We start from the raw sequence: 22,646 nt of genomic DNA, 5'->3' as shown, positions 1-22,646 counted from the left end.
CCACTCCCACTGCCAACTCCCCACACAGCGCTCACTCATTCCCACTGCCAACCCCCGACACAGCACTCCACCCACTCCCACTGCCAGCCCCCCACACAGCACTCCACCCACTCCCACTGCCAGCCCCCCACACACTATCCCACTCACTCCCACTGCCAGCCCCCACACACTACCCCACTCACTCCCACTGCCTGCCCCCCACACACTATCCCACCCACTCCCACTGCTAGCCCCCACACACTACCCCACCCACTCCCACTGCCAACCCCCCACACACTACCCCACTCACTCCCACTGCCAGCCCCCCTACACAGTACCCCACCCACTCCCACTGCCAACCCCCCACACAGCGCTCACTCATTCCCACTGCCAACCCCCCACACAGCACTCCACCCACTCCCACTGCCAGCCCCCCACACAGTACCCCACCCACTCCCACTGTCAACCCCCCACACAACGCTCACTCACTCCCACTGCCAGCCCCCCACACATTACCCCACTCACTCCCACTGTCAACCCCCCACACAACGCTCACTCACTCCCACTGCCAGCCCCCCACACAGTACCCCACTCACTCCCACTGTCAACCCCCCACACAACGCTCACTCACGCCCACTGCCAACCCCCCACACATTACCCCAGTCACCCCCACTGCCAGCCCCCCACACAGCACTCCACCCACTCCTACTGCCAGCCCCCCACACAGCGCTCCACCCACTCCTACTGCCAACCCCCCACACAGCGCTCCACCCACTCCTACTGCCAGCCCCCCACACACAGCGCTCCACTCAGCTCTTCAATCCTTCAATCTTCCATTTATTTCTCTCAAGCCCCTCATACAATTTATTTTTAGATTGACTGATCATTTCCTCTCTCTTAAAGTAGTTCACTTTGAATTAATCTTTAAAAAATGTTTCATCATTGTTTTGAGGCAAACAAAATATCCAACCTATTAACAGCAAGATTTCGCAAAATAATAGTCCATTTCGTAACGGTGTTTGAGTGAGCAATGTTGGCCAGGATGTTGGGAGAAATCTCCTTTTACAGTGTGCTAGGAGCCTGAACACCAACTTGGAAGAGGATGAGCAAAGCTCTCTCACAATGTGACTTGTGTTCCAGATTCTGTGCTGAAATCCTGGACTCAGGAATGAAGTCATCTCCTGCAAACTCAAAGGGAAACACTGAAGCAAGGCAATGTTTAAAAATTCTTGCAAATAAAATTTTTCCACTCTGTAATCAACATGTCAATAAATTTTATTTCATTAGACAGATTGCAGATTTATGATGTAGTTTTCACTATATTACAGTAAATGATATGTATTGTACTACAGTCCTGTATTCTCAGAGCAAGAAAATCACACACATTAATTTACACAAAGCAAATAGCAATACACAATTTAATCGACTCTGTCAGAGCTCATCTCTGAGACATGTTCCTCTTTGAAAACAGTTTCAACTTGGAAGGAGGAAGGAACCACAGGCAGCAAATGTCAACACTAGCAAAACATCCCACACAATTCAGAAATGGAACGTAATATTTCGCTGATTAGAACTTAATGAATGCCAGCCTGGCTGTTTTGGCTTCACTTTAGAGTCAGTGGCACTTGGCTAAGTGACATGAGAACAGATCGCATCCGTGACACATCTTTGGACACTTTGCTGGTCTTGGAGCTCAAATCACAAAGGTGTAACACATGCTCCCACTCAGAGCCCACAACAACCTCTTGACTGTCACTCACATCTGGGTCTTCAGCTGACCTGAAGCAAGATGAAAATAATTTTACTTGAGTATTGTTTAAAAAGATACATTTTGTTAAAGCTTTTCACCTTGAACTCATCAGGACAATTCACAAGACTACAAAATCAAGTGGAATAATAACATTTATACTGAGAAGAAGAGAATACTGACTGACTAGCAAGTGGACTCTGATTGGTAAAAACATTTCCACGGAATCACAATATCAATTCTGATTGACAGTTAACTGCCAGGCTTTGTTCAAATTTTAAACTAGGCAGGTTGATTTTGATTGGTCAAGGCAGTGCCAAGAAATGAACCAATGAATGGTTGTCACCTATTTTCTTGTTTTTTTTTAATTGAAATTATTCCTGTTTCACTTGGTTTTAATAAATATTTTAGATTGCTGCATCAAAATGAAACCCGGAATAAATGTTAAGATTATACAAAGGACTTCAGTACTCTACAGCAGATCCCAGTCTCACTGTTTAGGTTCTCAATCTGATTGAATTCTTGAAAGAAGTAACAAAAAAAGGAGATAAAGGTGGAACGGCAAAACGTTAAAGAAAACATGGGAATGGATCCAGTTGGTGCAAATGAGTTATAGGTTTCATCTGTCAATCAGACGTGTGGGTGATAACTGGAAAAATCCGGAAAAGGTACTGAACAACAAGTCCAGGATCCCTGTCCTTCCAGGTTTCCTTCCTGGAAGTTCACTACCCCTTGTAATTACTGGAGCCAATACCATCAATAAGAATATCAGTTACTGGACTCAAAATGTTAACTCTTCTTTCTCTCAGATGCTGCCAGACTTGCTGAGTTTCTCCAGCATTTTCTGTTTGTGTCTCAGACTTTCACCATCTGCAGTTCTTTGCTTTATTAACATCATAAAGGAACTGCATAAGAAAGAATAATGGAAAAGGACAGGGAAACAAGATTTGGATCAAAGGCTTCCTTCTGAGCTGTAAATCTTACAATTAATTCCTTGAAACTTTTGATACTATTTCTGAAAATTATTTATCATAAAAAGCAAAATATGGATGCTGGAAAACTATAATAAGAAACAGAAAATTCTGGGAATACTCAGCAAGTCACGCAATATCCGTTGTGAGAAAAAACAGATTGTTTCAGATTGATAAGCTTTCATCAGAATGAGTTGTGACAGTAGAGGTCGCCATCTGAAATTATAAATCTGTAAACAAGTACTTAGTGTGCTGCAGCAGGTGGTTGCCTGATGAAGGAGCGTCACTCCGAAAGCTACTGCTTCCAATTAAACCTGTTGGATTATAACCTGGTGTTGTGTGATTTTTAAGTTTGTACACCCCAGTCCACCTCCTGTGTTTCTGTTAAAGGACACCCCCGGCTGAGAAGCTTGCATTGTCTCATAACTGACTCCTTGACAGTTTGTATCCAGAAAGAGTTAAGAATGGTTCACTTAACTGTTGTAGGTTGTAGCAGTGTTGCTTTATGTTTGTGCTTCACAGCATATTGGAAAGCGAAAAAGGAAGAAAGAAGAGTTATATATTTGTATGTTGGAAATTATTACAGTTAAAACTTCAGAACTGTATTATGTTCAATAGTAAATAGAGACGTAGGAGCTGCAGGAGTGTAAAATTACTGATTCATGGTACTGACTTCAGGGGGATTTACACTCACAGTCAAAACCTATTCTGACCTCTTGATTGTTATACATAAAATATTAACAGCAAAAACTGAGTTAACTAAAAGCAGTTTTAGTTTTAAACAATAATTATATATCTCAGACACTTCCACCATCACAATAAAAAAAACTTTTTTTCTATGTTTAAAAGTAAAATACATACTGGAAATCTGAAACTGAGACCAAACTGCAGCAAATCCCTAACAGGTCTTACTGCATAAATGGAGAAAGAAATAAAATTAATAGACAGCATCTTTCAGGTAGGAATGGGGACGTTTTGTAAGTTGCAGTTCTGGGCAGTTCCCCATACCTGTAGGATTTTCTGCAGGGATGTTGCCATGGGAACTGGAAGCCCTGATTTGTGGACTTGGGCAGATAGTTAATTTGATTAAGATCTCACCGGAACCTGCTGGTAAATTCCTGAGGTTAGGCAGACAACACACTGAAGCTGGAGACAAGAGGATAATTCTTAAATATGTTCTCATCCCAGCAGCTCAATAATTGGAGCTTTGAGAGGTTTCTCTGGTATATCCTCTCATCCATCACCAGAGAACAGCCAGTGGCTTTGGTGGTGAGTTGGAGGGGACATTGGAGCCTGTTGGGATGGGTGGGTGTGTAATCCTGGCTGGGGGTGGGGTTAGCTGTGTCAGCTGAGGCTATCCCTCATTTTTACATTTCCCTTATATTGTACATATTATATTGTATATATTATATTGTAAATATTATATTGTACATATGATGCTCCATTTGGAGGTATGTTTGCACTTTACCCACATGCCTGTGCAGCCGCTCCTCCCACTCCCAATCTGAGACGCAGCCCATTCTCCTGTTCCTATTGGAGCTGTCGATCAGTGTGGTGTCAGGAGCCAGAAATGGTCATGACCCCTGACATTTTTCAAAGGGTGTAAGATTCTGCCAACCTTTTCTAAAAGCTGTAATGACTAGAGGTTAATAAGGGAATCGAGAGCTTTCGGGTGTAGGCTATAATCCGATCAAGCATGATATTATTGAAGGGTGGAAGATCAGGCTCAAAGGGCTGAATGGCTTCCTTTTACTCTTAAAATATAAGTTCCACATTTCAATCAGGAGATGGGGACATGTGATGGGAAAAAAATGAAAGGGATGTCTCTGATAGGATGAAGGACAGGCAGATTAAATGGGGAAAATAAAACAAATAAGAGCTCTGATGAAATGCCCATTATTCCAATGCTAAGTATTTCTGACATATTTTTGTATTTATTAAAGACTGAAATTTTACCCATTGCAATATCAGGATGGTCCACGTTAGAGAACGAGAATGACATGAGTAAGGGAATTGGATGATATCCTAAAGAAATTTAGGGTGCAGAGTGAACAATAAGCTCACTTTATCAATTTATGGAGTTTTCAGACATGCTACTTGCTTTATATGAATTTGTTCATGGGGTGTGGGCATTTCTGGCTGGGTCAGCATTTATTATCTGTTTATAGTTGCTGTTGAGAAGGAGGTGGTGAGATGCATTCTTGAACTGCTGCAGTCCATGTGCTTAAAGTAGTCCTACAATGCCCTTAGGAAGGGCACTCTAGGATTTTGACCCAGTGACACTGAAGGAATGACAATGTAGTGGGCGGCACGGTTAGCACTGCTGCCTCACAGCGCCTGTAGACCCGGGTTCAATTCCCGACTCAGGCGACTGACTGTGTGGAGTTTGCACGTTCTCCCTGTGTCTGCGTGGGTTTCCTCCGGGTGCTCCGGTTTCCTCCCACAGTCCAAAGATGTGCGGGTCAGGTGAATTGGCCATGCTAAATTGCCCGTAGTGTTAGGTAAGGGGTAAATGTAGGGGTATGGGTGGGTTGCGCTTCGGCGGGTCGGTGTGGACTTGTTGGGCCGAAGGGCCTGTTTCCACACTGTAAGTCTAATCTAATCTAATCATGTATAGGCAAGTCAGGATGGTGAGTGGCTTGGAAGGGAACTTGAAGGTTGTGGTTTTGCCAAGTTTCTGCTGCCCTTGTCCTTCTAAATGGAGTGGAAATAGGTTTGGAAGATCTTGTCTATGCAGCCTTGGTGAATTTCCACAGCTCATCTTGTAGATAGTACACACTCTCGTGACTGTACATCAGTACTATCTCCATATGCTTTAATGTCTTTTGTCTATTGATCTCTCAATTGAACATACTCACTGACTGAGCACCCAAAACTCTCTGGAGTAGAAATTACAAAATTCATCACTGCGCCACCCCCCAAGTGAAGAAATTCTTCCTCATCTCAATCTTAAATAACCTATCCCTTATTCAGACATTAGGACCCCCTTTTCAAAACCTCTAACTTGGAGAACGTTCCTATCTATATCCACCCTGTGTAAGAATTCTGTCAGCTTCAGTGAGATCACCTCTCATGCTTCAAAACTCTGGAGAATACAGACCCAGTCTCCTCACGAGACAATTCCATCGTTCCCAGGGATTAATCTGGGGAATAATTTTGGGGAATTTCTGTTGTGCTCCCTCTATGGGAAGTAAATTCTTCTTTAGATAAAGAGGTAAAACTGAACACAATCTTCCAGGTGAGGATAGAGCAAGGGTCTACACAGTTGCAGCAAGATCTGTTTATTTCTGTACTCACATTCCCATGCAATGGTTGCAATATATCTCCTGCTGTCCATATTATTTGTTGTATTTCCATCCTAGCTTTAAGTGACTAGTAAACAAGAACACTCAGTTCTCTTCCAACACCAGCTCTTCCCAAACTGTCACCATTCATGAACTCTCACCATTTTCTGTTAATTTTAACAAAGTGAATCACTTCACACTCGCCATGTTTTAACTCATTTATTAAACCTGTCCAGTTCAACTGAGGTTTCTGTCTACCTCACAACTTACACTCCTAGCTAGGTTTGGAAATATTACCTTTGGTCCCAACATCCAGATCATTTATGTAGACTGTGAATAGCTGTGAACCTGGCACAGATTCTTCCAGTAACCCTGTAACAGTAAGAGCATGCCATCCTCACAATGTTATGTTTATCCATAGTCTTCAGTTTCTGTCTGTTAACTAACTCTCAATCCCTACTTGTACAGTACCCCAATCCCTTATGCTCTGATTTTGTTTAATTTTGTTGTGCAGGTCCTTAACGAAAGCTTTCTGAAAATCCAAACACACCATTTTCACTTGTTCTTCTTTCTCTCTGCCACAAGTAACATCCTCAAAAATTCTGTCCTTTGTCAAACATGATTTTTTTCTTTCCTAAATCCATGTTGACTCTGTCAGTTTTGTCATACTTCTCTAAGTTGTCCAGTTGTCACATGGATTTTGACATTTCTGTACTGCTTCCAATAATCTGATAGATCTGTCATTCTCCATTCTTCCTTCCTACCGCTTAAATAGTGGGGTTACATTTGCTACTTTCCAATCTTCAGGAACATTTCTAGGATCGACAGAATTATATACTATCTGTGTAGCCATCTTCCTGTTACACTCTGGCATGGAGCTGATCTAGTTCAGGAATTTATCAGCTTCAAACCAGATGAGCTTTCAAAGGCTCCCATTTTTAAAATTCTCTTGTGGAATGTGGGTGTCACTGGCTAACCAGCATTTACTGCCCATCCCTAATTACCCTTTGTGAAGGTGGTGGTGACTGCTTTCTTTAACCACTGCAGTCCATTTGGCAAGGGTGGACCACAATACTATTAGGGAGGGAATTCCAGGAATCAGAGTGAATGAGTTTTGAAATTTCACAATGCGTACTCAATAAATGAAGTGAATAACATAATTTCATAATGTTTTCTAACAAATTAAAAAGAATAACTTAAAAGATAAACTTGTAATTATATAACTCAAACACGGTGGCTCAGTGGTTAGCACTGCCACCTCACAGTGTCAGGGACCTGGGTTCAATTCAGCCTTGGGCAACTGTCTGTGTGGAGTTTGTAGCTGCAAATGTGTTGCTGGTCAAAGCACAGCAGGCCAGGCAGCATCTCAGGAATAGAGAATTCGACGTTTCGAGCATAAGCCCTTTATCAGGAATACTGGGTGCTCTAGTTTCCTCCCACAGTCTAAAGATGTGCAAATTAGGTGAATTGGTCATGCTAAATTGCATGTAATGTTCAGGGATGTGTAGGTTAGGTGCATTAGTCAGGGGTAAATGTAGAGTAGTAGAGTGGGGAAATGGGTCTAGGTGGGTTATTTTTGGCATGGATTAGTTGGGTCAAATGGCCTGTTTCCACACTGTAGGGATTTTACGATTCTATGATTTTAACTCAGGGTCAAGAGTTCTATTGCTGAGCCAAAAATATAATCTTTTGTTTGGTCTGTACATGGTAAATCCAGTGACTTAGTTGAACAAAACTGAAAATTAACTTGAACACTCTATTCCCTAATATTCAGCAATCTGCAGTTACGTCAAACATGGCAGAACATTGTCAAAGCAAAAGCAAATACATTTCACAAAGAATTGCTCAAGAGGTGGAAATAGAAAGAGGAAAATATTGAGAAGAGAAACATACACATAGCCAATCACATCAGCGAAGGGTTGTTTGTAGAAAGCCTCATCCAGAATCCTAGAATCGAAAGGTTGGTGGTGTAATCCACAGACAGCAGCATTCAGAGAGAGATCAGATGCAAGATAAAGGTGAGGCACAACACAAACAGAACAAACATAGAGTTACTTGTAAAGACCTGAAATTGCTGGACCCGGAGAATGTGGCAGGTGGGAATGCCGAGATCTAGTTGCACCCAGTTGATTAAACTAGAATTGAGGTGGAGGATTCCCAACTCCATTGGGTTTCTGACATAAAGTCTCCCCTAAAGTCCAGTCATGAAGGATGGACCTAGGGAAAGTGAAGAGGTAGTTTCACTAGAGTAATGTGGCATCCCACATTGGTCTTTTCCTGTCCATTTTGTAGCAAATTTACTTTTTGAATTCAGCAGAGACAATTGGTAAGAGTGTCTACAGGTTAAAATACTGCCCCCTCACCACACCTTTGGCTGCGGTTCGGTGCAAATTTCGTTTTCGTAAGTTAATCCATAGGTGTGTAATAAGATCTCTGAGAAGGTTGATTAAAAAAACCATAAAGTAGGAATGAGAGGGCTTGTGTTGTTAAACTTAAGAAGGTGCAGAAAAGACTTACAAGGATGTTGCCAGCGCTGGAGGGTTTGAGTTTTAGGGAGAGGCTGAATAAGCTGGGGCTACTTTCCCTGGAACATTGCAGGCCAAGGTGTGACCTTATAGAGGTTTATAAAATCATGAGGGGCATGGACAGGGTGAATAGTCAAGATCTTTTTCCTAGTGTGGCGGTGTCCAAAACTAGAGGGCATAGGTTTAAGATGAGAGGGGAAAGTTGTAAAAAGGACCTGAGGCATTACTTTCCTATGCAGAGGGTGATGGGTGTATGGAACGAGCTGCCAGAGGAAGTGGTGGAGACTAGTACAATTACAACATTTAAATGGCACCTGAATGGGTACATGAATAAGAAGGGTTTACAGGGATATGGGCCAAATGGTGGCAAATGGGATTGGGTCAAACTGGGATAGCTGGTTGGAGTGGGCAAGTTGGACCGAGGAGTCTGTTTCCGTGCTGTACATCTCTATAATACCCTGAGTGCATCTGGGACTCTGGCAGACTACAGAGCAATAACAAGGAAGGATGGTTTATTAAAGTAGCAGAATACTTACAGAGGAAGCTCAGCCATCTTAAATTTAGAGACATCACTGATGGTTAATTCAGGATGATAATGTGTCAAATTCTACAGGTTATGATAAAAGAGAGTTGTTGGAGAATTCCCTGAACATCAATTCGTGAATGGAAGCCTGTTCTAAAATCAAGCTAAACAAACATAAAAACCAGGAAAGAACATATTGGCTGGAAACAGTGAGTGTGTGCAGAGACTCTCACATTATTCTAAGTAAAACACAGAATTAAGAAGAAAACTGATTGCATTGCGTGACCCTGCTTTTCCATAGATGCTGCTTGGTTCTCAGAGAGGGGACGGGATGAACCAGTTACATGCAGCTGAGATCAGTCAGAGGGTGATAAGCTGCTGCCAACAGTGGGAGTGTGAACTCAGATGGTGACGAGTCAGTAGCACTGCCAAGCTGAATGCAAGGGTTGATGTAATGAGGGGGCAAGTCAACATACGTCAACCAAGTCGAAACTGAAAACTTCTGTGAATTTGGCTCAAAGATCATGTATCTTTAGGCAAAGTCTGATTCACAAGCAAGTGATTCAATTATTAATAAAGGCCAACAGAGTTGAAAAAAAAATCACAGGACATAGGCATTGTAGGGTAGGCCAGCATTAATCGCCCTGGGGATGGGGGCGGCGGGGAGGGGGTCTTCTTGAAGCACTGCTGTGTTTAGTGTGTTTCCCTTCCTGATAAACTGGGCAACACTTTCCCTCACAAGCTCTACGGTTTCATCAGAAAGGCAAAGAACTGGTCAAACAAATCAAATGAGGGAAGTGAGAATCTGCAACCATAAACGTATAAACTTAAACTACATTTATTACTGTATAAACTACATCTGTTACTGTATAAACGACATACATTACCCTATACACTACATCTATTACCATAGGCCACAACTCAAAGATTGCACACAATTCTGGTGATCACACATTAGGAAAGTTGTGAGGAGCCTTGAGAGGTTGTAGAGGGGATTTACCAGAATGATTCCAGGGATGGAACATTTTAGCCACAGGTTCATTTGGAGAAATCTGGGCTGTGTTCCTTTGACCAAGGAAGTCATGGACATCTACAGCACAGAAAAAAAAACACCTTTCCCGCTGAGTCTGTTCCAGTCAGAAACAACCACCTAACTGTGCAAATCCGATTTTCCAGCACTTGGCACAGAGCCTTGTATACCTTTGCATCACAAATGTATATCTAAATACTTCTTCAATGACATGATGGTTTCTGCCTCTCCCCTCCTGAGTTCCAGATTCCCACCATCCTCTGGGTGAACACATTTTCATCACATTCCCCCTAAACCTCCTGCCTCTTCCCAAAGAAACATTTGAGGCTGGAGTTCAATTGAAAATTTGTAAAGTTACATGAATAGATTTATGATTGGAAAGGAAATTAATGAATATAAACCATGGCAGGTATATAGAGCTAAGATACAGACCAGATCAAATTGAATGACAGTCATGTTTCTTACTGAATTATTTACTTATTCTTTTAAACTGACGTTTCAGAACATAATTCCTTTTTAATAGTTGGATAAAATCTTCCCATTCAAAAGCAAAATAAATTGGCAAAATGTTAAGACAGGACAGTGTACCACCCCTACCAGTGGGTTTACTGTTTGATACATGACAATACTGAGCTCTTGGCAATACAGGAATACCTGTTATTAGTTTTCATTTCTTCGAGGTGCTCTGCTTGTTGTATATACCAATCTTCCAAATCTTTCTTTGCTTTCTCTCTCCATTCTAGTTCTGCTTCACGAGAGTGGGCATCTAAGAAGTTTAAAGGTAAGAATAATTCCTTCTTCTAGCGTTTATTAGGATTAGGATTCCATTGTTGTCACGGGGTTATTACACAGACAGGACTAAATGTGATTGCTGTAAAAAATCATACCTGTTGATTACAGAGCAGGCAGACATGAACTTGCTGCTTACTCATTTCAACTGTGTCCGCACCCAGAGTCAAAGAGTGTGGTGCTGGGAAAGCACAGCCTGTCAGGCAGCATTGAGGAGCAGCAGAAGCAACGTTTCGAGCATAGGCTCTTCATCAGGAATGAGGGAGAGCCTCCAGGAGGCTGCGAGATAAATGGGGTAGGGTGGGGCTGATGATGATGAAGATGATGGGGATGATGATGAACAGCACATGCTTGAAACGTTAACTCTTCTGCTCTTCTGATGCTGCCTGACCTGCTGTGCTTTTCCAGCACTGCACTTTCCAACTCCGATCTCCAGCATCTGTAGTCCTCCATTTCTCCCTGTGTCGGCATCCTATCAATATTAATGACACTGTGGATTACCTGTATACATTGGCAGGGGCAATCACATTGGTGGTCAGCACCACCTCAAACTAGTCTCTATCTCTTGAAAGGAAGGACATTGCAATTATGCAGGAACGACTTTGACCAGGGAAACACTGAGTTTCATGGGAGATGGCAAACCCCAACATTTTTGGACACTGCATGGAGGTCTTGGTGAAAGGGCATAATGAAGGGGAGGGCTTCAGTGTCTGAGTGAAAGATGGTGATAATAACTGTATCATGGATTGAAGCTTTTGTCCTGTTACTGAAATCTTTGATGTAAAGAATCCCATTGCAGAATGTTTGGAAGAATTCTCTGGAACTCCCCAATTTTACAATCATTTTCCCTTGCCATCAAGGCCAACATCCCATTTGACTTCCTGATTACATACTGTATCATGAAACTAACATCTGCTGATTAATGTACCTGAACACCCAGGTCCCTCTGCACACACCAAGTTTTTCAATTCCTCACCATTTAAATAATATATCGCTTTCTGTTTTTCATGCCAAAATGGACAAGTTCACATTTTCTCCCGTCTGCCAACCTTTTACACACTCACTGTCTATAACCATTTGCAGACTCTCCAACTCCTCTTGACAACTTTATTAATGTCCTTCAGGGAAGGAAATCTGAGACCCTCATCTGGAGTCTGGCCTGTATGTGATTCCAGACCCACAGCAATGATGTTGACTCCCAACTGCCCTCTGAAATAGCCTAGCAAGCCACTCAGTCATATCAATTCCTACAAAGTCTCAACAAAGAAATGAAGGACCACCTCACATTGACCTAGGCACCAGGAAACAGAACAGCAGAAACAGCTCTGTTAATCCTGGAAAGTTCTCCTGACTAACATCTGGGAAGTGGTGTCAAAATTGGGAGAGCTGTCTCACAGACTAATAAAGCAACAATCTGACACAGTCATACTCATGGAATTATACCTGACATGCCCTAGGCACCACCATTACCATCCCTGGATATATCTTGTCCCATTGACAGGACAGACCAAGCAGAGGTGACTGCACAGTCAGGAGGGAGTTGCCCTGAGAGTCCTCAACATTGACTCCAGGCCTCATGACATCTCATGGCTTCAGGTTAAACATGGGCAAGGAAACCCACTGCTAATTACCATGTTCCGTCCTTCCTCAGCAGATAAATCAGTAATCCTCCATGTTGAGCAACATTTAGAGGAAGCACTGAGGATTCTGGTTGGGAGAGTGGCTCGGCGGCAGCACTACAGATGGAGCTGGTCGGGTCCTAAAGGACATTACTCCCAGAGTGGGTCTGCAGCAGGTGGTGAGGGAACCAACAAGGAGGAAAAACAAACTTTGAGCTCATCCTTATCAACCTGCCAGCACCAGGTGCATCTGTCCATGACAGTGTAAATAAGAGTCACCAGAGCACAGTCCTTGTGAAGACAAAATCTCACCTTCACATTGAGAATAACCTCCACCGTGTTGTGTGGCATTATGATGAGTGGGCCATCAACAGCAGCAGATTTGGACTCCAACATAATCTGTAACCTCATGGACTGGCATTTCCCCCACTCAACCATTACCAACAAGCCAGGGGGTCAACCCTGGCTCAATGGAGACTACAGGAGGGCATGCCAGGAGCAGCACCAGGCATACTTATAAATGATGTGTCAACCGGGTGAAACTACCAAACAAGACAAAATGTGCGCTAAACAGCATAAACAGCAATGGACAGAGTCAGCGAGGTGTACAGCACTCTCTGAAATAGACTCGGTGGTCCAACTCGTCCATGCCGACCAGATATCCTAAAGTAATCTAGTCCCATTTGCCAGCACTTGGCCCATATCCCTCTCAACCCTTCCTATTCATGTCCCCATCCAGATGCCTTTTAAATGTTGTAATTGTACCAGTCTCAAGTGGTCCCACAACTAATGGATCAGAGCGAGGGGAACCCCGAGTCCCAGAGCGAGGGGGGAGCCCCGAGTCCCAGAGCAGAGCGAGGGATAACCCCAAGTCCCAGAGTGAGGGGGAATCCCCGAGTCCCAGAGCAGAGCGATGGGGGAACCCCGAGTCCCAGAGCAGAGCGAGGGGGGGAATCCCGAGACCCAGAGTGAGGGGGAAACCCCGAGACCCAGAGCGAGGGGTGAACCCGAGTTCCAGAGCGAGGGGGGATCCCCGAGACCCAGAGTGAGGGGAACCCCGAGTCCCAGAGCAGAGCGAGGGGGGAGCCCCAAGTCCCAGAGCGAGGGGGGAACCCCAAGTCCCAGAGCAGAGCAAGGGGGGGAATCCCAAGACACAGAGCGAGGGGAACCCCGAGTCCCAGAGCGAGGGGGGAGCCCCACGTCCCAGAGCGAGGGAGGAACCCTGAGTCTCAGAACAACGCTACTTACCTTGGTGCAATCGAATGTCGGTGCCAAATGGACCGGAGCCTGGAGTGGAGCGGGACAGTTTTTGGATGAGGCCTTGTGTGGATAGTCAGATCATGTGCTCACTCAGCTGCTGTACTGAAGAAGGGCTCATGCCCGAAACGACAATTCTCCTGCTCCTTGGATGCTGCCTGACCTGCTGCGCTTTTCCAGCAACACATTTTCAGCTCTGATCTCCAGCCTCTGCAGTCCTCACTTTCTCCTGCTATACTGTAATGTCTATTTGAAATTCTTTACCGGACTGTAATGACAATCCTTTAACTATGTCATAACTATTTCTAAGTTTGCTTAGGCATTGTAAGTAATGTTACCACTTTTCCTTTTATTTCTTTTTTCTATCCAAGATTTATACCTAGTTACTTGCACCTAAGATGATGTCATCAGAGGCAGCCACTGTAAAACCTTTTCACTGCCTTGTACTTCTGTATAACAGTACATGTGACAATAAAGGATATTCGAGTCTATTCTCTTATGGCTTCACTAGGTTGGCACCTCATGCCTGGTGCTGCTCCCAGCTCACCTTCTAGCACACTTCTCCGAACTCGGATTCGCCTTCGGATTGGATGTTTGTGATGGAGTGGGGGAGTATGCTGAGCCATAAGGTCAAATGTGAATTCATGTAATGCAATGAATTCATATTATATCTCCTCAATTTTTTAATCCAAAGTGAATAATTTCATACATCTCTACTTTAGATTTCATCTGTCATGTGTAATTGATTACTTACCCAACTCCGCTAGATGCTTTATTTGTTCTTCTCTCCATTTGCGTATACTATCTGGTTCCTGGTGTAATTGATCAGCTTGTGAAATGACCGAACATGCATCAGCACCATTCTCCTGTTGAAAGAGGAATTTTAAAGATATGCATCCATTGATCTCCACATTAATTATGTTAATGAATAAGTGCATTGGAATATTCTGAATGGCTCTGAAATTCCCAAGTGGTCTCGTACTTCTGATACAGATAGTGTTGGAAGTAGGACTCAGGAATTTTTCTAATGTTGACTGGTGTGATGCATCTCCTTGGAAAACCAAAGATTGACATGCTAAAAGGCTACATTGAACAGTCCTGAAAATGGGCACAGGGATCACAATGTGTGACTACAGCAGCCTTGTCCACTCCTCAGAGAGGCCAACATGATTTCTCTGTGTAGCCAGAGCTATGTGTGCTGTTGATTGACTGAATACATAATCAATACGTGTGAGTATTGTATAAAGCCAGGCTGCAAGCCCGGAAGGGGGTGAAACGTATACTCGGAATCCTGGGTGAGCTGAATCTGCTGCAGGCTTTCAAAGCTGCACAATAGGTCATGATGGAGAAAGGTGTTCTGTATCTACAGGAGGCAGAAGTCCTTCAGACAAACCAGGTGTGCAGACAGCTCTGGTGGTCTAGCCCTGAGAATCTGGAAGAATTAACACATGGAGTTCAATGACCTTACACAAGTGGTCAAGATCAGTGACTGCATAAGTATTCTGAGGGAGCTAATGGCTTGGTGATGTTGACAGATTCACATCCTGGGTCATACCTTGTAACAACCTGGGAACCTGCATTCAAATCTCCTCATGAGCAGATGATGGAAATAGATTCTTCAAAAAAAATCTTAAAACTCCAATGATGACCATGAAACCACTACTGATTGTGAACTCAATGGACTTTTACAATGTCCTTTAGCAAAAGAAATCTACTATCTGTATCTGGTCTGGTCTAGCTGTGACTCCAAACTCACAGTAAGGGGGTTGACTTTAACTGCCCTCTGAAATGACCTGGGAAATCTCTCAATTGTATCAAAGTGCTTCAAAAAACTCCAAGAAATGAAACTGGAGTGGGTTTACCTCCAGAATATACCAAACAGAATATAGCAGTTCAAGACAAAACTCACTTTCTCAAAACCTTTTTATTAATGCAGTATGAGATGATGGCTTTACTGGCTAGACCAACATTTATTGCCCAAGCAGAGAGCAATTAAGAGTTAGTCATGCTGCTATGTGCCAGGCTGGGTAAGGATGGCAGTTTCCCTCCCTAAAGGACAATCGTGAACCAGATGGTTTTTCTGACAATCGTCAATGATTTATGGTCATCATTAGACTCATAATTCCAAAATTTTTATTGAATTCAAATTCTACCATCTGCCACAGCAGGATTCAAATGAGGGTCCCCGGAAATTACCTGGGTCTCTGGATGAACAGATCAGCGATAATACCAGGAGACTTTTACTTCCCCGATGTGGGAAATAAAGGTTGGCTGTGTGAGCAACGCCCACACCCCATGGCCGAACATATTTTTAAAAATCACATTCTTCCAGAACACCATCAACCTTTGTCTCTGCGCACATCAACACATGACTTATTACTCAATCTCTGATAAGGCTCACAAATGAGAACCATTGTTATTATCTCATGCTCAAATATTTGGCATTGCCAGAAGCCTCACACCCACATCATTGAAATAACTGAAGGTGACATTATCTGAGCAGTAATCGTCCTCTCACACGCAGATCTGCATTGTCACGGAATCATATAGTTGATACAGTGCAAATAGATAAAAATGAGCCCTGCAAATGCTGGAGATCAGAGTCTAGATTAGAGTGGTGCTGGAAAAACACAGCAGGTCAGGCAATATCTGAGGAGCAGGAAAATTGACGTTTCAGGCAGGAGCCCTTCATCAGGAATGAGACAATCTCAGCTACCTTCCTCTCAAGTCCCATCCCCCTCCCATTTATCTCTCCACCCCCAAGGCTCCCAGCCTCATTCCTGATGAAGGGCTTTTGCCCGTAACACCCATTCTTCTGCTCCTCTGATGCTGCCTGACCTGCTGTGCTTTTCCAGCATCACAGTAATCTTGACAGTGCAGGTAGAACCCATTCAACCCGAATTCTGCAACAACTCTGAGCATTTTATCACAAATCTGCTGCCATTTCCCCAGAACTCTGCACATGCTTTCTGTTTAAATAGTCATCCAAGGCTCTGGTGAAAGCCTCACTTGAAGCTACCTCCACCACATTTCTAGGCAGTGCCTTCCAAACCTTAACTACTTGCAGTGAGAAAGTTTTTTTTCACTTTATACTTGTTTGTTTCGCAGAACACTTGAAGACTGTGCCCTCTGATTCTGAATCTGTTTACACATGGAAACGTTTTCTCTCTCTCCATTCTGTCCAGACCCCTCATGGTTTTGAAAACTTCTATTAAGCCTCCACTTAGCCTTCTCCTCTCCAAGGAAAACAGTCTCAACTTCTTCAATCTTTCCTCACAGCCCAAGTGCCTCGTCCCTGGATCATTGCCGTAAATCCCCTCTGCACTCTCTCCAAGGTATCCATATCCCTACCAAAGTGTGGTGCTCAGAACTGTACACAATTCTCCAAGTGAGGTCTAACCAGCAACTTATGTTAATTCATATAGCGTCCCTGCTCATGGACTGTATGCTTCTATGAGTGAAGCCTATAGAATATTGTATGCTCTCTCTACTATCCTGACCCCTTTAAAGACTTAAGTACAACTCTGCTTGTGCACACTCTTTAGAATTGAGTACCCTTAATTTAATATGATCTCTCCATGTTATTTATAGCAAAGTATATCAACTCACACTTCTCTGCATTGAACTTCTATTACCACTTAGCGGCCTACTCCACCAGGATGCCAGTGTCTCTTCAAAGTTCTACACAATCCACACAGTTTACAACTCTCCCAAGTTTTTTAATATGTGTGTATTTTGAAATTGTCACCTGTACACCAAGATCCAGATCATTAATATAGATCATAAAAGGCAAGGGTCCCAAAACTGACCCCTGGGTAATTCTACTATAATTCCACCTCCTGCCTGAAAAATATGTATTAACTATTACTCTGTTTCCTATCCTTCAGGCAATTTTGTATCCATGTTTCTACTGTCCCTTTTATTCAATGGCCTATAGTTCTCCTCAGAATTGTGTGTGTAGGGCACTGCTCCAAAGCCTTTTGGAAATATATGTACACAACCCATCAACTCTCTCTGTTATCTCTTCAAAAACTCCAGCTCCCCCTAGTCGAGTTGCCAATAACATAATATTGAAGTGAAGTGAAAGGCAGGAGGTTTAGAGGGAACTTGAGGAAAAGCTTTTTCACCAAGAGGGTGGTGATGTTCTGGAATGTACTGCCCGGGAGGGGAGTTGAGGCAGGTAACTTCACAACCTTGAGAAAGTATTTGGAAGAGAACTTGATGTATCATAACATTCAAAGCTATGGGGCTGGTGCGGTAAAATGGGTCTGGTGTAGTAATAGCATCTTTTTGACAGTATAGACTTGGTGGGCTGAAGGGCCTCTTCCATATGCTATGATTATGCTCAGCTGCACATAGAATAATTTCTGGAACTTCTATCCTCCTTTCATACCTCTTGTGATGTCAGGAAGGCCCTCTTCCTTTGACCTCTACACACCTGGTGGTACTTGTGTACCAACGACTGAGTGCTTAATATCATGGTGTGCCCACATCTAGTGAATGCTGTGATGTCTCCTCCATAGACATTACACACCCTCAATCCAGTCTGTAAGCTGCTTACCACCACAGAACAACCCAATTTAATTATTAGGTACATAGCAACAGGAGTAGGCCATTCAATAAGATCATGGCTGATGTGTGGTTGAACTTGAAACGTCTGCCTTTGGCCCATATCGCTTGATACCCTTGCTTCATAAAAACTTATCTATCTCAGATTTAAATTAATGACTGAATTAGTTTCAGCTGCCATTTGAGGACGAGAGTTCCAAACCTCCAACAGTCTTTGTGTATAGAAAAGCTTTCTAATATCTCTCCAGGATGCCCTGGCCACAACATTTAGACAATGACTCCCGGTTCTAAAATCTTCAACCAATGGAATTAGTTTATCTTTATCTACTCTGTCTTTCCCTGTTAATATTTTGAAGACCCCGAATCGATCACCCCTTATCATTCTAAATTCAAGAGAATAAAGGACTAATGTGAAATCTTTCTTCATAATTTAAACTTTGAAGTCCAGGGTATCATCTTTATAAATCTGTGATGTACCCCCCCAGGGCTAAAATATCCTTCCTAGGGTGAGGTGCCCAGATCTGCTCACAGTACTCTGAGACTGAGCACCAGCCATACACTATAAACCATATACTGAAGTTTAGGACTTTGGTATTAAAATTAGGAAGTAGTCAATTACAATACTGAGGCGGAAATGCACGTATAGTAATTTCCTATAGAAGCACTAACATTAAGTATTTCACATTTTTACTATTTTGGTTTCCTATTAATTAAGTAAAGTGACATGCAAGTCTAGATTGAATTAGGTGAGCTTCTATTCAGAACATTACAGCCCGCGATGTTGCGCCGACCTGTGAATTAATCTGATGCCCATCTAACCTACACCGTTCCGTTATTAGCCATATGTACATCCAATGCTCAGTTAAATGTCCTTAACGTCGGCGGGTCTACTATTGTTGCAGGCAGGCCGTTCTACACCCCTACTACTCTCTGAGTAAAGAAACTAACCCTGATATATGTCCTAAATCTATCATCCTTCAATTTAAAGCTATGTCCCCTTGTGTTAGCCTTCATCTGAGGAAAAAGGGTCTCACGGTCCACCCTATCTAAGGCTCTGATTATTTTACACGTCTTGATTAAGTCACCTCTCAACCTTCTTCTCTCGAATGAAAACAGCCTCAGTCCCTCAGTCTTTCCTCGTAAGAACTTCCTTCCATACCAGGCAACATCCTAGTAAATCTCCTCTGCACCTTTCCAAAGCTTCCACATCCTTCTTATAATACAATGACCAGAACTCTACGCAATACTCCAGCTGCGACCTTACCAGTGTCTTGTACAGCTGAAGCATGACCTTGTGGCTCTGAAACTCAATCCCCCTACCAATAAATGCCAACACAGCATACATCTTCTTAACAACCCTATCAACCTGGGTGGCAACTTTCAAGGATTTATGCACCTCAACACCGAGATCTCTCTGTTAATTTACATTGCTAAGAATTTTATCATTAGTCCAGTACTCTGCATTCCTGTTACTTCTTCCAAAATAAATTACCTCACACTTTTTTGCATTAAACTCCATTTGCCACTTCTTCACCCAGCTCTGCATCTTATCTATGTCCCTCTGTAACCCACAACATCCTTTTGCACTATCCACAACTTCTGGGGTCTAACTAGGGTTTTTTAAAACTGAAACATAACATCTGCCTCCTTATATTCCAGCCTTTAGATATGAAGGACAGCATTCCATTAGCCCATATGACTATTTTCTGCACCTGTCTGTGACATTTTAAAGAGCTATGCACCTGAACCCCCAAATTTCATTGGACATTCACTGTATTTAACTTTGTACCTTCAGCCAATACTCTGATTGAGCCATTCTTTGGTCTCAAATAGATAACTTCACGCTTACTTATCTTTAAATCCATCTGCCATAGCTTTACCCTTTCACCTAATCAATCAATAAATGCCCTATTAACCCAAATGCCCAAATAACCTGTTGTAATATTATGTGGTTGTCAACACTGTCTTTAATGCTATCCAATTTTGTGTCATCAGCAAATTTGGATAGTTTTTATGCTATTTTCCAAGTCGTTAATAAAGACTGTGAATAATTGAGGCCCCAACACAGATCTCTGCAGGACACCACTAGTCACCTCCTGCCATTCTCAATACTTACCCAATATCCCAACAGTCTGTTTCCTGCCACTCAACCAATTACTATCCATGTCAATAATTTGCCCTCAACTCTGTGGGCTTCCATCTTAGCTAACAATCTCTTGTGTGGGATTTTATCAAAAGTCTGGAATGCCTTATAAACAAGATCCATTGATTTACCTCTGTTCAGTCTCTTTGTCACCTCTTCAAAAATACTCTATGAGGTTTGTCAGGAAGGACCTACCCTCCATGAATCCATGCTGAGTCTCCCTGATAAACAAACATTTTTCAAGATGATCATAATGATTATACCCTCCAATCATTTCCCCACCAGAGATGTCAGGATAACTGGTCTGTAATTCCCTGGTTTCCCTCTGTCACCCTTTTTAAAGAGCAGAGTGACACGAGTAAATTTCCAATATTGACAAGCTGACAGTGAGTTTGGTAACATCATGGGCTGTCAATTGATAAATGCCAAATACGGGAAGTTATGAAAGCCCGACTTCCTCCATCATAAAGGACATTGGCAGCAGTAAAAACAACAACATGAAATTTGTATTCCACATCCACCCACCTCCCTCCATTGAGACCGAGAAATTCAGTCACTGGTCTGTAATCCCCCAGGGTGATTTACAATCCTGCAATACTCTTAGGGAGGGAGTTTCAGGATTTTAACCCAGTGACACTGAAGGAACTGCGATAGATTTCCAAGTCAGCAGATGGTGCGTGGCGATGATGGTGTTCCCATGTATCTTCTGCTCTTAAAGATCTTTGGTGAATTTCTGTACTGCATCTTGTAGATAGTACACAGTGATATTACTGAGCATTGAGCTGGAGGGAGTGGATGGTTGTCATCGGGTGTTACTCCCTGCCTTTTCCCCTTAGCCCTGTAATTTTTTTTTTATTTTTCAGTTAATGAGTGAACTCTCTCTGAAAGCCATGATTGAAGTTGCCTCCTTTCCGGGTCCTAAGCATGCACTGTGTGGAAAATCCTCTTCCTTGTATTCCTGTTGCTTCTTTTGGTAATTCCCTTATCTCTATGTCATATTGCTCATAATCTTTCCACCAAAGAGAATACAGAATCATACAGCAAGAAAGAGGCCCTTTGGTCCACTCAATTTACACTGATAAAAGCCCTTGGAATCTACAGTCAGAACTACAGACCAGACAGTCTGATCAGTGGTAGGGAAATTACTGGAGAAAATTCTGAAGGTGCGCATCGATCTCCACTTGGAGAGGCAAAGCTTGATCAGGGATAGTCAACATGGTGTCATCAGAGGCAGGTCAGAACTAACAAATTTGAATTTTTTGAGTGACCAGTTTAAGATGAGGGTAGTGTCGTAGTTTACATGGATTTCAGCAAAGGCTTTGGCAAGGTCCCATATAGCAGACTTGTCAAGAAAGCAATTGCACGTGGGGTACAGGGTAATTTGAGAAAGTGGCTTCCAACATTAGCTCAGTTGTAGGATACAGAGGGTGATGACAGAGTGATTGGAATCCAGTGTCCAGTGATGTACCACAAGGTCTGTGTTGGGTCTCCCATTATTCGTTATTTATATAAATGATAAAGATGATTGTGTGGGATTTGGATTAGTACATTTACAGATTACACAAAGAGTTGTCGATGGTTAACAGCGAGGTTGATAACAGACCATTTTTATAAGACATGGCAGCCCTACTTAAGATATTTGGATATAGATTTATCAGCTATCTTATCTAGGGTGTTTGTTTAACTGGGATGGTTAGGTTTGTCAATCCCTGGGCCCTGGAGGGGGGGTCTCCTGAGTTAATACGGGTATATATACAATGTTCCTGTCCCTTTGTTTGGGAGCTTTGCTTCAAGCATAGCTGTTTGTATTCTGTGTTTTGTTTTGCTTTTCTTTCTATTTTTTTGATCGATTAGTTATCTACTTGGTGTTGCTTTGCACAGTGTTAGGGTTTGTTTTGTATTAAAGGGTAGGTTCGTAGTTAGTAGTTGTATTGTAATTTGTGGTTTTTTTCTTTTTACTATACTGATATTTGTTATTGATTATATTTTTCAATAATTTTATATGTTTGTAAAGTTAAAAAAATTTGCTAAAAAACAGTGAGGTTGAGTATCTTAGGCTACAAGAAGATATAAACAGAATGGTCAAATGGACAAATAAGTTTGACCCCACCCCACAGCTCACCAATAGGATAAACAACACACTGAGGAACTGCAAAAAAATGGACAGATAACCAGGTCTGACCGACAAAGAATGAAACCTGAAAGCAACA

General features: G+C 42.6%; 1 protein-coding gene across 2 annotated transcripts in view; it reads right to left on the bottom strand.

Moving 5' to 3' along the window:
• Positions 1-1,364: 1,364 nt before the first annotated feature.
• LOC132833233 (clathrin light chain B-like) overlaps positions 1,365-22,646 on the bottom strand; it is a 66,839-nt gene continuing 45,557 nt past the window's right edge. For both annotated transcript variants that reach the window (XM_060851345.1, XM_060851346.1), the window contains 3 exons: positions 14,479-14,590; positions 10,714-10,825; positions 1,365-1,758 (listed from right to left, as the gene is read on the bottom strand). In XM_060851345.1, coding sequence (XP_060707328.1) covers positions 1,584-1,758; positions 10,714-10,825; positions 14,479-14,590 — 399 coding nt within the window. In that variant the 3' untranslated portion in view covers positions 1,365-1,583. The remainder of the gene's footprint in view (positions 1,759-10,713; positions 10,826-14,478; positions 14,591-22,646) is intronic.

This window comes from Hemiscyllium ocellatum, chromosome 36, assembly GCF_020745735.1.
Source record: "Hemiscyllium ocellatum isolate sHemOce1 chromosome 36, sHemOce1.pat.X.cur, whole genome shotgun sequence".
NCBI lineage: Eukaryota > Metazoa > Chordata > Chondrichthyes > Orectolobiformes > Hemiscylliidae > Hemiscyllium > Hemiscyllium ocellatum.
Note: the sequence above shows the minus strand (reverse complement) of the source record. Positions and strands in the feature narration are given on the sequence as shown.